General features: G+C 42.5%; 2 protein-coding genes across 2 annotated transcripts; one reads left to right on the top strand and one right to left on the bottom strand.

Annotated features, from left to right (window-relative positions):
* Positions 1-2,751: 2,751 nt before the first annotated feature.
* Positions 2,752-3,919, bottom strand: MRPL36 (mitochondrial ribosomal protein L36). Its single transcript, XM_051812842.1, has 2 exons — positions 3,859-3,919; positions 2,752-3,783 (listed from the first exon to the last, which is right to left on the bottom strand). The coding sequence occupies exon 2, from the start codon at positions 3,771-3,773 to the stop codon at positions 3,468-3,470; it is 306 nt and encodes a 101-aa protein (XP_051668802.1). The 5' UTR covers positions 3,774-3,783; positions 3,859-3,919; the 3' UTR covers positions 2,752-3,467.
* Positions 3,920-3,932: 13 nt separating this feature from the next.
* Positions 3,933-10,862, top strand: NDUFS6 (NADH:ubiquinone oxidoreductase subunit S6). The gene is made up of 4 exons (XM_051812840.1): positions 3,933-4,120; positions 5,168-5,221; positions 8,778-8,900; positions 10,716-10,862. The coding sequence occupies exons 1-4, from the start codon at positions 3,962-3,964 to the stop codon at positions 10,779-10,781; spliced, it is 402 nt and encodes a 133-aa protein (XP_051668800.1). The 5' UTR covers positions 3,933-3,961; the 3' UTR covers positions 10,782-10,862.
* Positions 10,863-15,034: the final 4,172 nt, after the last annotated feature.

Here is a 15,034-nt window from a genome sequence, read left to right as displayed (position 1 = left end):
GAACTAATATAGATTGGTATTTTTAGTATTCCAGGACTAAAGTTTTGGCCTGTGTAGCTTAAGTAGTTGTTGTGTACCCCACTCTTTGCCAACAGCTGTTTAAATAGCACAACATTCAGGTGGTCTGTAATGAAGGCTGTGAACACTTAGATATCAACAACTAGGCTACTGGCTGACATTATTTCAACTACTCATTTTGCAGTTGCTGTAAACAAACCTAAAATAAACACATATCACCACCAGCTCTAGTCACCCTCATGTTATTCAAATGACAGAAAGCTATAGAATCTGATTTTTTTTTTTAACACCTCTGTAACAGTCTGTACACATCAACTAAAAAACGGTACTTACAAGTGTGAGATTCAGTACTCCCATCTAACATTTGGAAAAACTGAGACAAAGGCAAAATTACTTTTTCAGGATTACAGAGCAAATATGCTGTTCCAGTGATGGCCGTGAACGCTCCATTCTTTTGAACGCTCCACCCCAAGTATCACAAACTGACCATCCAGATGACAACACATGAATTTTTTACAGCTATAATAAACACCTGAATTCAAATTACTTCACATCTCAAGTTTCAGACCAGTAGTGCTACAGTCAAAGGCTTTAATTAGGAAACAAATTTTTCTCATTCTAAGTTGTTGAAATAGGCTGCTGAGCCAGCACTATATAAAAGCTTGTCTTAGGCTAAATGAGATGAAAACATAGTAATTTGTGCCTCCCTATGCTGTACAGTAACCCTACCCCTAAATTTCACTCCCTTTTTCTGAGTATAGACCACGTTTGACTGCGTGAATCTGTCCCAGATTCCCACATACTCCTGAATTCAGAAAGTCTGGTCAGAGAACAACTGCTGCTCCTTGTAAGTTGTACATGCAGGTCTCTCTTCACCATCTGATGCTGCTCTTGGCAAATGGAGCCCTGGTTTGACCACCCCCCCAGTGGCCCACCAGCAAAATTTGTCTTGTACCAGTGAGCTACCTTTTTCTGACAGCATCAAGGGGCTGGATGAACTTTTTGGGAGGCAGTAAAACCAGCTGCCAATTATCTTTCCTAAAAAAACCAACCAACTTGCAGACCTTCACTTCATCTGATGGCCAATCCACAGCTCAGTCCTTGCACAGTTCTTACCATCCTCCAGAACAGTGGATAGGTCCGGGTTTTCTGGACATACACAGACTGTTTACCTTAAAGGTGTCATGGCTAGGCTTTGCGAATGAAGATTTGGGGACCTTAAAGGTGTATTAATATCTAAATTGACAAGGTATCACAAGGGTTCACAGCACATAGGCCTTTTCTTCTGCTGGAACAAAACACACAGCACACACTTAGAAATGTGTAGCATTAATACTGAGAATCAGAGCTTTTAAAATCTCTAGTTGTTAAGACTGCTTAACCGAAAAAGCATGTTAAAGGTGTAAGATTTTTCCATTAAATTTCTCTGCTTATATTTTATTTTCATGCACAAGCAATGGGTATTCAGAAAGCAATTCTTTTTCATGACTGTCTGAATTTCAATAAAACCTTTTGAAGTACAGCAAGTTTTCTGCTACTTCAAGTTTCTTTCGTTTTGAGGAGGCTTTTACATTTTGAATCAGTCTGTCTCTCTCTAGTTAGATGGAGCTAGCCATTTCTCTCTCCCTTCATTGCCATGAACTTGTTTGATGTCCCCCAAAGATGGATGTGTATGTTAATTAACCTGCTCCTCTTTCACCAAACCCACACTTCCGGTGATCAGATAGATAAGTGAAAAGACAAGCCGCTCAACATATGGAAAACCAGTCAATAACTATTGCCTCTGGGACACTTAGCCACAGCTTTCCAGGCTTAGTTTCTCCTTGTCTACGAAGTACCTAGTAAAAAAAGATGTAATTATAAAAGTTACTGCAATTGTAAAGTTATGGAATTATCATGGCTGGGCTTCGCGAACAAAGATTTGGGAAGGCTCTATCCACATTTGTTACAGGCACGCTGGTGGATAATGAGGCCAATACGAGATAGACATATCCGATTGTATGGAATTATAACTGGGCAGAAAAGGTCCTCAATACTATCCAACGTTACAGCAACTTCAAAAACAACGTTCAACCCATTTCACCTCTTCTAAATCTGGGATGCTCTCTCACAGTACTCTGGCAAACTTGTAGCAGTAACTTGATAGTTGTCCTCAAGTTTACTTTGGTACTTTTTGCTAACAACTTGCAGTTTACAGGAAAATTGAACATTCCTGCCTCAAGCATAGCCATATTCTGAAGCACAAGGAACACCTTCGGGGATTGCAGCAATTTTGGCTAATTAATTCATGGGTACCAATCTGTCAGTTTGCATTCAACATTACGCTTGCTTATGTGACCTCTGAGGCATTATTGCTCTCTCCAACCTCTATTACGAGAGAGTTGTTTCAAGGGACACAAGAAAAAAAGAATAATTCTAAAGCCTCACTCACTGATTCATTGCAAGTGAGCCTAAAGCTTTGCAGAAGCTTAAAGTAAATTAGGTGGAATCTGAAATTGCTATTTTTACCTTCTTTGCTGTAGAGACCTGCACCAAATGGTTTACAATACCCACCTAAAAGGCAGTGATTCCTAGGCACTGCCTTTTCATTTGCGTTACGGTTTGGGAAACTGTAGAATAGCAGGTACCGTAGAAACCATCAGGGGACTTGTTTGAGGGAGGCTGTAAACACTTCTGAATACACAGTGAATGGTCAATATATCATTAAATTACTTAAGACAATAAAACTTTAAAAAGTGTTTATTACTGTATACTGACTAAAATACCATCTCCCTTCAAAACCCAGTGATAAGCAGCAAGGGTTATTTACATTGGCATTACTGAAGCTACACAGGATTATGTCTGCTGTAACTCAACAGTTAAAAGAAATTTCTACCTCACCTATGAACCAAGGCAAAAGCTAGAATATTATCTTGCAATGTGACATATTTCATATCATCTGCTACTTAAGAGCCCACCTGAGTTTGAAACTATTGGTTCTGTTATCACAGTTTTCAACATCTCATTTTTTTTTTTAAGAAAACATTGTATACTGTAAGAATTAAGTTTATTTTCATTTTGCTTTAATTAAACAGAAATGCATCTCAGATTCCAATGATTCAGCTTCATCCTTACTAATTTAACAGCGAGGCGATTTTAAGTAAGGCTTCACGACTAAGATGACGAGAGGTCCTGAGAGTTGTGGCTTCCCATTTCAGTTCCCAGTATCCACGGTCTGAAGTTAAGGCAAGGACCGTCCAGGATCTAACTCACTCTACATCTGGGTTAGGATGAAACATTGTCCCGCGCACCGTTTTGCGGTCCGTGTGTCCGGCAGTCGGCTCTCTGAAGCCAGGGCGTAGCCGGGTGACAGGCCGCGGTCCGGGGGCAGGGACAGCGGGGGGGCTCCAGGCCCGGCCGGCGAACGCCGGGCTGGTTCCGTGCCCGCCGGGACGGCTCCGGGCCCGGTTCTACCCCTTGCGCTGCTTGTGCCGGGGGTTGGTCTTGCAGTACACGTAGAGCCGCCCACGCCGCCGCACGATGAAGCAATCCTTGCAGCGCCTCTTCAGCACCGTCTTCGTCTTCAGCCCCGCCACCAGCGCCGGCAGCGGCGGCCCGGGCGGCGGGGGCACGGCCAGCAGCCCGCGGGGGGCCCAGCACGGCGTCTGGGCCCCGCTGCCCGCCGCCCGCCCCCACGGGGCCAGCGAGCAGAAGGGCGAGCGGCAGAGCGAGCGCAGCGGGCCCGCGGAGGCGGCCCGGGCCAGGAGGGACAGCATGTTCCGTGCCCTGCGGGGACAGCGCGACGGTGAGGAGACCCGCCCCGATACCCTCTCCCCTCCGCGCCGCTCCCCCCGCTCTCACCGCCGCCACGAGGGCCCCCCGCAGCCGGAAGCGCGCGCAGGGTCCGGGAGGGGCGGGGCCAGGGCCGCGCCCCGCCCGCCCGGGATCACGTGCTGGCGCGAAGATGGCGGCGCCCGCCGCGACCTTCCGCTGGCTGGTGCCGCGGGGCCGCCCGCTGCTGTCCAGGCCCGGGACGGCCGCCGCCGCCGCTGCTGCCGCCGCCTTTCGGCCTTATGGCGTGCGGGTCTCTGAGACCGGCGAGCTGGTGACGCACACAGGGCAGGTGAGCGCGCCGGGCCCGGTGCTGCTACCCCTCCCCTGCCCGGGGAGGGCGGCGGGCGCGCCGCGGGGAAATAGTGCCGGGGCTGCGAGCAGCGCGCTGGCATGCTGTGATGTAAAGGGGCGGCTTAGGTTGGACATTAGGAGGAATTCCTTCAGAGAAAGGGTGATTAGACATCGAAATGAGCTGCCCAGGGAGATGGTGGAGTCACTGTCCCTGGCGATGTTTAAGGAAAGCCTGGACTTGGTGCCACGGTCTGGTTGACGCGGTGGTGTTGAGTCAGTGGTTGTACTCGATGGTCTCAGAAGTCCTTTCATGCCTGTGATTGATTCTGTGTGATTCTGTGATTCTCCGTTTAGTAGGCGCTGTGGAAATTAGTGTTCTTGGATGATACGTACGCAGGTTTCAGAAATAAAAGAACCCTACCCTGTTAATTAGTACAGGGTCATTGGCAATTACCGGGCGTTCCGGTCTGAACCCGGCATTTGACCCAGCCGAGGAGCAGACGGGTGGGAGGTACGCTTGTGTCAGTGCTTTGTAGCTCCATTTTCTCTCTTCTCTAACGGAGAAACTGAGCGTGCGAGAGAGGGATGCTCGTGTGGTGCCCTGTGGAAATGCGAGAGGGGCACGACTGGTGGATATAACCTGCGAAGGCTCTCACTGTGGTTAGTTAACTGAACATAAATAAATACACAACTTGAATTTCCTAGTTTGGTTTGCTTTCTAGATGACAGTGGGAGATCAAGGAAAGGAATTGTGAGTAATAAATCTGTGTTCACCTTTATGATCAGAACTAAGGCTTCTGTTTACTGGCTTTCATGTCACACCCCCATACCAGCAGTTTCCTTTTCTTTTCTGCTTTATAACATGGAATTTATTTTCTTGTGTGAGAGAAATGGAAACTACTTTTCCTATGTAGCACATACTTGTAAGATGATGATAATACTGGAAATCAGGGAAGCAGTTCAAACTGTTTATTCTGTAAGCCTTTGTGTTCTTTATTTATAGTAGTTGCTATTTAAATAAGATCAAGTTTATTTTATGTTCTAGGTATACGATGAGAAGGATTATAGAAGAGTTAGATTTGTTGGACGACAAAAGGAGGTAACTCATTCTTCTTTTTCTTACGGAGGAGGGGGTAGTTTGTGGGGTTTTTTTCTTTGTACCTGATAGTGATATCCTCAACCTGATTGTCATTGAAAAAACCCAAAAACCAAAAAATTGCCAAAATAACCAACAACCAAGAAACCAACCAAACCCAAAAACCCCAGCCAAAATGAAACAAATTGGTTTGGATTTTGAGTTTCAGTGTTTGGTTTTTTTTCACTACAATGAAAACTCTTTTTAAGACAGTTTATAATGTCTTCTGTCGACCTTCCTACTTTTGACAAACTTGGAAAACTCAAACTTGCTCTACACCTGTTAAGTGCTTGCATTTAGGTTGTTGAAGTTGTAGGCATTTGAGCATCTTAAACTCGGAACCGTTTTTGTTTAAAAAAACTTTTTGTATGTTTTTGATGTCATTGATAAGTCTTTTAGCACTGAGTTTTCTCAAATGATCAAGCAGTATAGCTCCATCAGGGATCTGCTGGCCTTTGGGAGAGAAATAGAGGTTGTTTCATCTAAATTGTATTTCTCAATTTCTGAGCCTTTGATTAGTGCTTTAGTGTTAATGCTGTAAATGTTTATGTGTAGTGGAGGCATTAAATATCAGGTGTGGTAGATTTTTAATGTAGTTGCAGGTAATTATTTTCTTCTTAAATCAACCTGAACTAATTATACTGATTTCCAAGTTTTCATAATCAGTTCACCTCATTGTGTTGTGGATACAATTTAACTCATGCTGTGTGACAAAAATGGGGATTCTACATGCGAAATAATTAAATGAAAATGTCAAAATGCTGAATTAGCTTACTTCTGGAAGGGTAATTGGCAAAGGAGGTAGGTCTCTTCCAAGTGTACTGCCTGTTTCTGTGCTACTTCTGTAAGTTTGTAGGAAATGCTCCTTAAGCCTAATTCTCCACAGGGCAGGGTCCCTCTAATGTGCCTGGCCATCAGGTGATTTCAGACTCCATGTGGTGTGGAACACCTAGGGTTTTCAGTTCAATTCAGTTCTTGCTTCTCCAGCAAAAGTCAAGCTTTAAGTCTGCTGAGCAAGGTTTAGTGCTAAGTTTTAATTGTGAAATTGGGACAAAATTTACACCTTAGATACTAAAATGATCCTTATCTTTGCTTATTAATGGGATCTCTCTGTAGGGGCTTTGCCATTGTCCCACAGTGTGTTTCAGCTGCTGGTATTAGGGTTTGACATCCGTGTCTGTAGTCTGAACGTTGTCTTGTTTCTGAAGCAAAAGCTCACCTGTGATGCTGGTGACTGTTCCTTCTCATCACTTCCTCTCTTTGCCTTCAGTATGGGCCACGTGTTTGAGTCTGGCTTGTGATCAGCCCAGACCAGCCACTGGGCCCAGAAAGCCAAGGCAGCTTTCTTGTCTGGGGACACGGCCGCTGGGCACCCGTGGGGGGTCTGTGCCCGTGCTGTGGTGCTTCAGGTGGCCAGGCCCAGGGGCACAGCCTACCATATGTGGTTATTGTCCCCTCAGTTCTGCCAGCCTAATTGCTTAGGAAACCCACGTGTTTTAGCTGACATCATTGCTCTCTGTGCTGGATGTGCAGAACTGGGGGATTAGTGCTTTCTGGCAAGGGCCTAAAGCAAGTAGCTTTGACAAAACCGAGCATGGCAACTGCTAAACTGCACCTGCTGCAGTTCAACTAGGACTGCCCTTCTATAACCCCAAAGGTAGCACAGGACCCAATTCAACACTGCCATCCTTACTTTGGCTCTACCCTTTCTGTTGGGCTAGTGCAGCAGCTGAAGATGTGAGGAGAACTGACCTCAGTGTTGGTCTGTTTTAAATACTCTCTCCTGCTTTCCCTCTAGGTCTTTGGACTTGAGTCAAAACCAAGTTTGGTTTTACCTCTTTGGTCTCCTAGATTGTGTTCTAGTACAGGCAAGTAGGTGGAAAGAAACAGCAATGGAATTGTCAAACTGACACTGTGGCCAGGAAAAAAACTGCCCACTGAATTATGCATTGGGCATAATCTGGATGCGCTGAGGGAAACATCTCCTTCCTGCTAAGTACTACTGTGCTTTAGTTGAAGGGACTTGATGTAACTGAAACCACTTCTTTTTTCTTGTGGTGTGTTTTCCCTGTGAATTCCTGGACTGTCTCTTGTTTAGTAGGCTGAACCACAAACAAAGCAGCTATAGAGTGGTTTAGAAGTTCTTGCTTTCCCCTCTCCTCACAAATACCTTTGTGGTTAAAAAATGTTGGCAAGAGTGGAGTTCTTGCTTCTGAGCTTGAAGCAAAGGGGTATCATGGTGCTATCTCCCTCCTTCTTTAGCACGAAATCAAAGATGCACATTTTTGAGCGTTATTAAAAACAGCAGTAAAAGCCCTTGCTGTTTGGCAGAAGTTACATATGACTTGTTGACACAGGCCCCAGGCAGTGGGGTTCTTGATGTTGCGAATTGTTTCAATACCAAAACTTAATTTTTTGTTAACTTTTTTAAGCTATCATCTTTTGGTAAAGACAAATTTTTTGTTGGCAAAAGTGACTTTTCCATTTCTGTACCAAAAATGCAGATTTTGGGGAGACTTCATTGGAGACTTGGTGAAAGATACTATATAAGAATACTGTTTTAGTTCTTAAGAATTCATGTAATGGATGTGTAGCTACCTGTTTCCCAAGAATTTCATCCTCATTCAAATACCAGCATGTTTATGAGCCTTATACACAGAGCAGTGGATAGTGCCTTCTTTGGGTGTACATATTATTTGATATTCATGTGTGTATAACATCACCTTTGAAAAAGCTGGTCCCTCCTGGAGTATTTTTACCTGAGCTGTGGTAGTAGTTGTCTGCTCAGTGCTTCTTTGGAGTCTATTGGAGTGCTGTAGTTCCTGCTGAGGCAAAAGTTGCCAGCCTGTCCAGAGATGGATATGTTTGCCAGGCCATGCAGGTGTGGTCTAGGAAAAAGCCCTACTTGTCAGTGATGTGCCTATTCAGGAAGTGAATATAATGGATTTACAGAGCGGCGTAGTGACATTTAGAGACTTTTCTTTTTTCTAATGATGAACAATTTGTCTTTCTGACTTGTTTTTATACACCCCATTCATGTTTTTGTGAGATTCTTGTGTGCGATAAAATAAAGTGTGTGGTTAGAGACTCTATATTACCGGCAATTGTTTTATCTCATGCCTGACCTTACTTGTCTCACTATTATTTTTGAGTTTATCAGCAGTGATTTTGCAGTTCTATCATGTAGTCACTAAAGCAGAATACAGAGGCATTGTTGGTTAAATATCTTCTGTTCTTGTCTGCTTGTTCCTGCTCACCTCTCTGCTGAATCTGCTTGGGTCACGTAAACCCAAGCACTGATGTGGCCTGTCTTATCAGGGGAAGGGGATTACTTTTTTAGAGTTTAGCGTGTAGTTCGTTGATCTGGCTTATGGCACAGAGTTGGTGGAGAAGATGGAAGAAAGCCTGTGCAGTGACTTCTCACAGTGGCTGTAGTGGAACTGCTTGGGAGGCAGCAAATAGCAATTGCTTTCTGTTTGACTGGGGAAGGTAACCAAAAGTTTCCCTCTTTTTCTTACAGGTGAACAAGAATTTTGCAATTGATTTGATAGCAGAGCAGCCTGTGAGTGAAGTTGAAAGCAGAGTGATATCATGTGATGGTGGTGGTGGAGCTTTGGGACATCCTAAAGTATACATCAACTTGGTAATATCATTATTCTGCCTATAGCATATTTTGCTTGTAAATTGTTTGTAAGATTATCTACTTTTTGTCATGTTAGTTTAACCAAGTAAAAATTTAACCAAGTAAAAGGAGTAACCCCTTGAAGTGCTCATTTTATTTGTTACCTACTATAAAATAGGAAGAATTAGAAGGCTCTTATTTGAAGTCACAGAAATTTCTTTTTGAAATTTTGATTAATAGGACAGTATTTTTTAAAAAAAGAAATTAAGTGAAGTAGTAAGAACAAGCAGTGCCTTGAGACCAAGGAAATAATATTCTCACTGTGTTTTGAGACTCTATTTAAATGCCACCATGTAGACTGACAATGCATTTGCAGTATTCTAAGGAATATGCAGTTTATTTTGAATTTTGAGAGTTTAAGGGGAAAAAAAAGAGAAAACCAACCAAATAAACCCCTCTTTCAGCCTTTAGGAATCTTGGGAGTTTTGAAGGTTGAATGTTTCAATCATAGACAGAGTCAATGAAAAATAATTGTTGTATTGTCCTCCTATTGACTGTAGTGATTATTTCCAGTGTATTCTTGTTCTAGAGAGTAAAAATACTGAGGCTACTGTTATATGACCTTAGTGGAATCAACGATGATGACCTGTTTCTTAAGTACTGTTCTCAAGCAGACCATGATTGCAAAAGTCCTGAAATCTCTGCTTGCTTTGACATTTTCTTATTGCCCAAAAGAGCGATAGGGGAGAGCTGGTGTCCTTTAGTGTTGTCGTGACTCCTAACTATAACCACAAGCACTTTTATTTTGAAAAAAGAACTTTGTAATGATTCATTTGACATTATTCAAAGTCAAATGCTGGGAGGTTCTGATTCATAACACTTAGGAAACTTCAGCCTTAACTTGTGAAATGTTCTCCTGCCTTAACTTGTGTAGCACACTAATGTTGAGTTGCATTTATGTTGATTTGTTTGACCAGTACCACACTCTTCTTGAAGAATGCTTTGGTTTGTTGTGAATTTTGAGGTCTTTTTTGTGTTAATAATCAAATTACAAGATGTCTGATTTAGATCTTGAAAACTAAAGTCTGCAAACAGAGAGAATGGTTTTAGATCAGCTTGTTTCCCCTACTCCTGACAACTGAAATCTAGGCTTTTGGGAGTGGAGGGTAGTTTGGATTATTGGCTTTGAATCTTGTAATAACTAATAATAATGAATCTTGTAATTGACTGCAAGTAGTTGTGTTGCTAAATAACAGAAGATTCCTGAGTATTTAACTGTCTTGTATTGTATCTTTTGGAGAAAATAATAAAATTTTATACAGCAGTAACTACTCCTTTTCTCTAAAATATTTTCTTTCAGCATTTCTCATGGATTTCTACTGAAATTTTCCTCCTTCCTGTAGTGAACAATAACTCTCTTACTTACCAAAATTCCTGTCTTGGAAATGCCAAATCCTATTCTGTATTAAAATAATTATGAAGTGATCTTTTCAGAACATTGAAACAGATATAACTGAACTAGCTTAAGGTGTCCAGTTTGGAAAGAGGATCCTTTATTGCTGAAGAGATGTCATTTGGCTTGACTTTGAAATTATATTGTCGAAATTAGGCCTGGTAGTTGAAAGTGTGGCAGAAGAAGAGCTGCATAGGATATAGAAATAAAGCATGAACCTCATACCATCATTTTTTCTTCCAGTATTTCAAATAAGATTAAACTCAGTACTTCAGCTATACTGATCAGTTTTAAGATAGCACAAATAAATAAGACAAAAATTGTAATTTCTAAAAGTTTTATAAAGTGAAAATAGCAGCTGTTTCATTTTTATATTTTTGCAGGACAAAGATACAAAGACTGGAACATGTGGCTACTGTGGACTTCAGTTTAAACAGAAACATCACTGAAAGATCATCCCTGCATGATTGCCAATTTCTGTTCAGATGTTAACGTTCAACTATAAATAAACAATATATTTAGAAAGCCAAGATTAGCATTTGTGTTTGTCTTAACTATGGAAAGTCCAGTCTGTACCTTTTTAAAACCCGGGCTCGTCAAGTATTCCGGAACTGAATGGTATTACAGTATCTGCTTTGTACTTAATTTGGTCTTTGTGTTTGACAGACTTCTCGCAGGCTTGGAAGTGGTGTTTGGCTGCAGCATAGGTTTGGTTTGTACTGGGTAGATATGTATTCTTTGCAATAGTGAATTGGATGTAACTGTTTACTAGGTGATTAATTATCCTAGGTGTTTGTCTTTTGGCATTGTGTGAACTCTAGTGGGTTGACCCTGGCTGGATGCCGGGCACCCACCGAAGCTTCTCTATCACTCCCCTCCACAAGTAGACAGGGGAGAGAAAATATAACCAAGGGTTCATGGTTCAAGATAAAGTTTGGGAGAGATCACTCACCAAATACCATCAAGGGCAAAACAGACTCGATTGGGGACATGAATTGAATTTATTGCTAACAAAATCAGAGCAGAATAATGAGCAGTAAAATAAATCTTAAAAACACCTTTTCCCCCACCCCTCCCTCCTTCCCAAGCCCTACATCCTCCCCCACTGTGGCGCAGGGAGATGGGGAATTGGGCTGTTAGTTCATCATAGGTTATTGCCGCCATCACTCAGGGAGAACAGTCCCCTGCTCCAGCATGGGGTGCCTCCCACGAGAGACAGTCCTCCATGAACTTCTCCAGTGTGAGTCTATCCTACAGGCAACAGTTCTCCACAAACAGCTTCAATGTGGGTCACTACCATGGAGTGCAGTCCTTCAGGAACAGGCTGCTCCAATGTGGGTCCCCCAGAGGGTCACAAGTCCTACCAGTAAACCTGCTCCAGCATGGGCTCCTCTCTCCATGGATCTGCAGGTCTCTGCCAGGACCCTGCTCCAGCATGGATTTCCCATGGGTTCACAGCCCTCTCTCAGGCATCCACCTGCTCTGGTGTGGGTCTCCTCCATGGGCTGCAAGTGGATCTCTGCACCCCTGTACACCTCCATGGGCACAGCTGCCTCACCATGGTCTGCACTGCAGGCTGCAGGGGAATCTCAGCTGTGGCACCTGGAGCACCTCCTCCCCTTCATTCTCCACTGATCTTGATGTCTGCAGAGCTGTTCCACTCTGCTGTTTGCTCATAGTTACATCTGCACAATAACTTTTTTTTTTTCCCTTCTTAGATATGTTATCATAGAGGCACTACCACCATTTCTGATTGGTTCGGCCTTGGCTAGCAGCACCTCCGTCTTGGAGCTGGCTGGCATTGGCTCTATCAGACATGGAGGAAGCTTCCAATAGCTTGTCACAGAAGCCACCCCTGTAGCCCCATCCTCTCTACCAAAACCTGGCCATGCAAACCCACTACATTGACACTCTCTTAATTTGTTCATGGCCTAGTATCTATAGCTAGATTTACAAATGGAAGCGCAAAGATACTATCTTTAGCATTACAACACTCACTCCTGGAAGCAAGATTGTCAGCCCTCAATTAAGTAGTTGCACTTGCTGCTTGTTTAAAAGAAACTGCCAGTGCCTAGAATGGTAATCAGTGTGAGCTGGAGAGCTACCTAAGCTGGCACATGTGAAGGTGAGGACATAAACATTTGCCCTTCAGCTGAGAGGATGAAGGTGTATCTGATTCTGCTTGGGATTTACACCCTTGAAACCTCTTTAGGAACTGGGTCTTGTCAGACTCAAAGTAGGCTTTGGTCCATTACAGGTAGCAATTTATGCTCCTTTAATACAGGTAATCTGACACTGAGAGCATCCACCTATGGGTAACACCACCCACGCTGTGTAAGGCCAGTTGTGGGATATCATTTACCTACTTGCTTAATTTCACTTGGGTAGCATTCCATCACGTAAACATGACTTTCAAACAAGGCTTCTGCCTGAAGAGTCCAAGTTTTGTTTGGTCTTTGCTCCAGAGACCACTTTAATCTGTTGTGAGTAAATTACTTGTCTTTTAAATGCTGGTGATGGAACATGGTCCCAGGTAGTAATTGTGGCATGGCTAAAGTTTAACAGGCCAGGATTCTAAACCTGCTGTTCGTATCACTGTAGTTAAATTGATATGGTAGTATCAAGTTGAATCATGTGGGCCTAAAGTTGTTTAACTTGCTTATGTCAATTTATAGACGAAGTTGAACCAACTCAGACTTAAAGCTTAAAGCAAGGTCTGAACTATTCTGTCTGTAGAAGTCATGTGTTTGGAGGCTATATTGCATGTGAGTAATTGCATGGACACCCTTCCTCTTTTTTCATTCACTCCACCTACAAGAGCTTAACCTCCCTTTCTGTCTCTTCCCCTTCTTCCTCCTTCCTTCTGTTTTCCACCTTTCCATTGCTGCTGGTTTCAGTGATCATCTGTCTGGCCTTCAATTCGTACTTTGTAATGACCTAGATTTAGGAAGTAATAGTTATAGTTATAGTTATGCATTGTAATGCTTTGCTACGCAGTGTAGGTTACTGAGCACTGACCTTTCTATAAGACCTGGGTGTGTTATGATGGTTGTAATTTTGTGATATTAGTACAGTGGCTAAGTTAATGTGTGTTATATTTTGAGTAGCACCTGAGCTTGTACAAAGATGGCAAAGGATCGTTCCATGAAACCCAGTAACTTGCATTCAGCCTATCTGACCTTATGCAAATTATCTGTCAACTGAGCATAAATATGACGTTATGAATGGTCTTCTGATACGTCCATCTCATGCTCCAAATATAAAATAATTACTTGGAGTAGCCTTGTCTGTTTTTAAGCATAAATCTGGTTGTATTTTAGTCTGGCTCTCTACCAGTTTGTAGAACATCTTGGCTTGCCGAGTTCTCTCATGGTACAATCATCTCTGCAAAGAGACCTGAAACAAGTAATTTTATGTGGTCCTCTTTCTTGGATCTTTGATGTTCTTATGAATAATATATCTGCTTGGATCATTGCTGCTCATAATAAATTAACAATGTTTAAATTGGCATGGCATCTGCTGAGGACCCAGACAAATCCCATCCCACTGGTCTGAACTATGGAATGCTGTTCTTGGATGTTCTCCCTAAAGTACTTGTGATATGTGAAGCTGTTGACACCAGTGATACAAAGAAGTCCAGTGATCTTCATAGAAAGACTTTAGATTTTGCTTCTTATAATTTTCTGTGGGCTAAGTTCATGTACCTACTTGGGAATAGCTGTTTATATGAAGTCTGGCACTTTCAGCTACACCATCCACTTACCTATGGAAAAGCCAACCTTGATTTGCAGGAAAAAGAAGTGGGAAAAAGCAGAAACTTTTACTGTCATTGCCACAAGCGGCTGCACGTGGAAATGGATCTATGAGGACAGACTAACATCAGTATCAAAGTAAGATAGACTAAACGAGATAAGTAGCAAAGCAGCATTACAGTTCTCAGGCCACCAATTCAGCCTTGAAACCAGTGTGAAATAAAACTTTCAGACTTAGATTCTATCAGTCACTGTTTTGTTCCTCACAGATAATTCATCCCAGGCTGAAACTATAGTCTCTTGGAGTACAAACCATAGTTCATACTCTGTCACTATGAAAATGTGAAGTATTCTACACTGATGTGTAGACTGTCTTAAAAACTTTATCCCGCCTTTACCTAGTAAAACCAGATAGACTTTCTTCCCCTTACTGCTGCATACATTAAGCTTGGTGAAAATCACTGTGTATTTATACTTCCAGAATAAATAAGAACCATCCATCCTTTCTCTCACATTACTTGGTAGTCTGTCCTCTAAGTAAAAAGTAACTAAAATGAATTCACAAGGCAAGTTCTGTTTGTTCACAACAGCACATATCATTACTATGACTATGGCACAATATGCAAAGGCACCTTTTCTAAAACTTGTCAGTCATGTGGCATCTGATTGTGCTCTGGAAGTTGATCTTATAACAGGCTTCTCCAAATCACGAAGTAGCATCCCTAAACTTCTTACTCTCTGACCTGCCAGTAATACTTACCCTTTTTAATTAATGGCCTTGGAAGTATCAGACAAAGTACAGCATACTGTAATAGCAATATAAATGTTTGGTTCTGTAATATCCACATTGTTGGCATTGTGTAGTGTGTTCCCTGTTAGTGGTATACATTGTTTTGAGAGGCAATGCAGTCTTTCCATGGTGGTCTCCAGATGTGTAATCTAGGTTTAAA

This window comes from Manacus candei, unplaced genomic scaffold (assembly GCF_025592945.1).
Source record: "Manacus candei isolate 608988 ecotype Guabito, Panama unplaced genomic scaffold, ASM2559294v1 h1tg000088l, whole genome shotgun sequence".
In the NCBI taxonomy this organism is placed as follows: domain Eukaryota; kingdom Metazoa; phylum Chordata; class Aves; order Passeriformes; family Pipridae; genus Manacus; species Manacus candei.
This window is presented reverse-complemented; position numbering and strand designations above follow the sequence as displayed.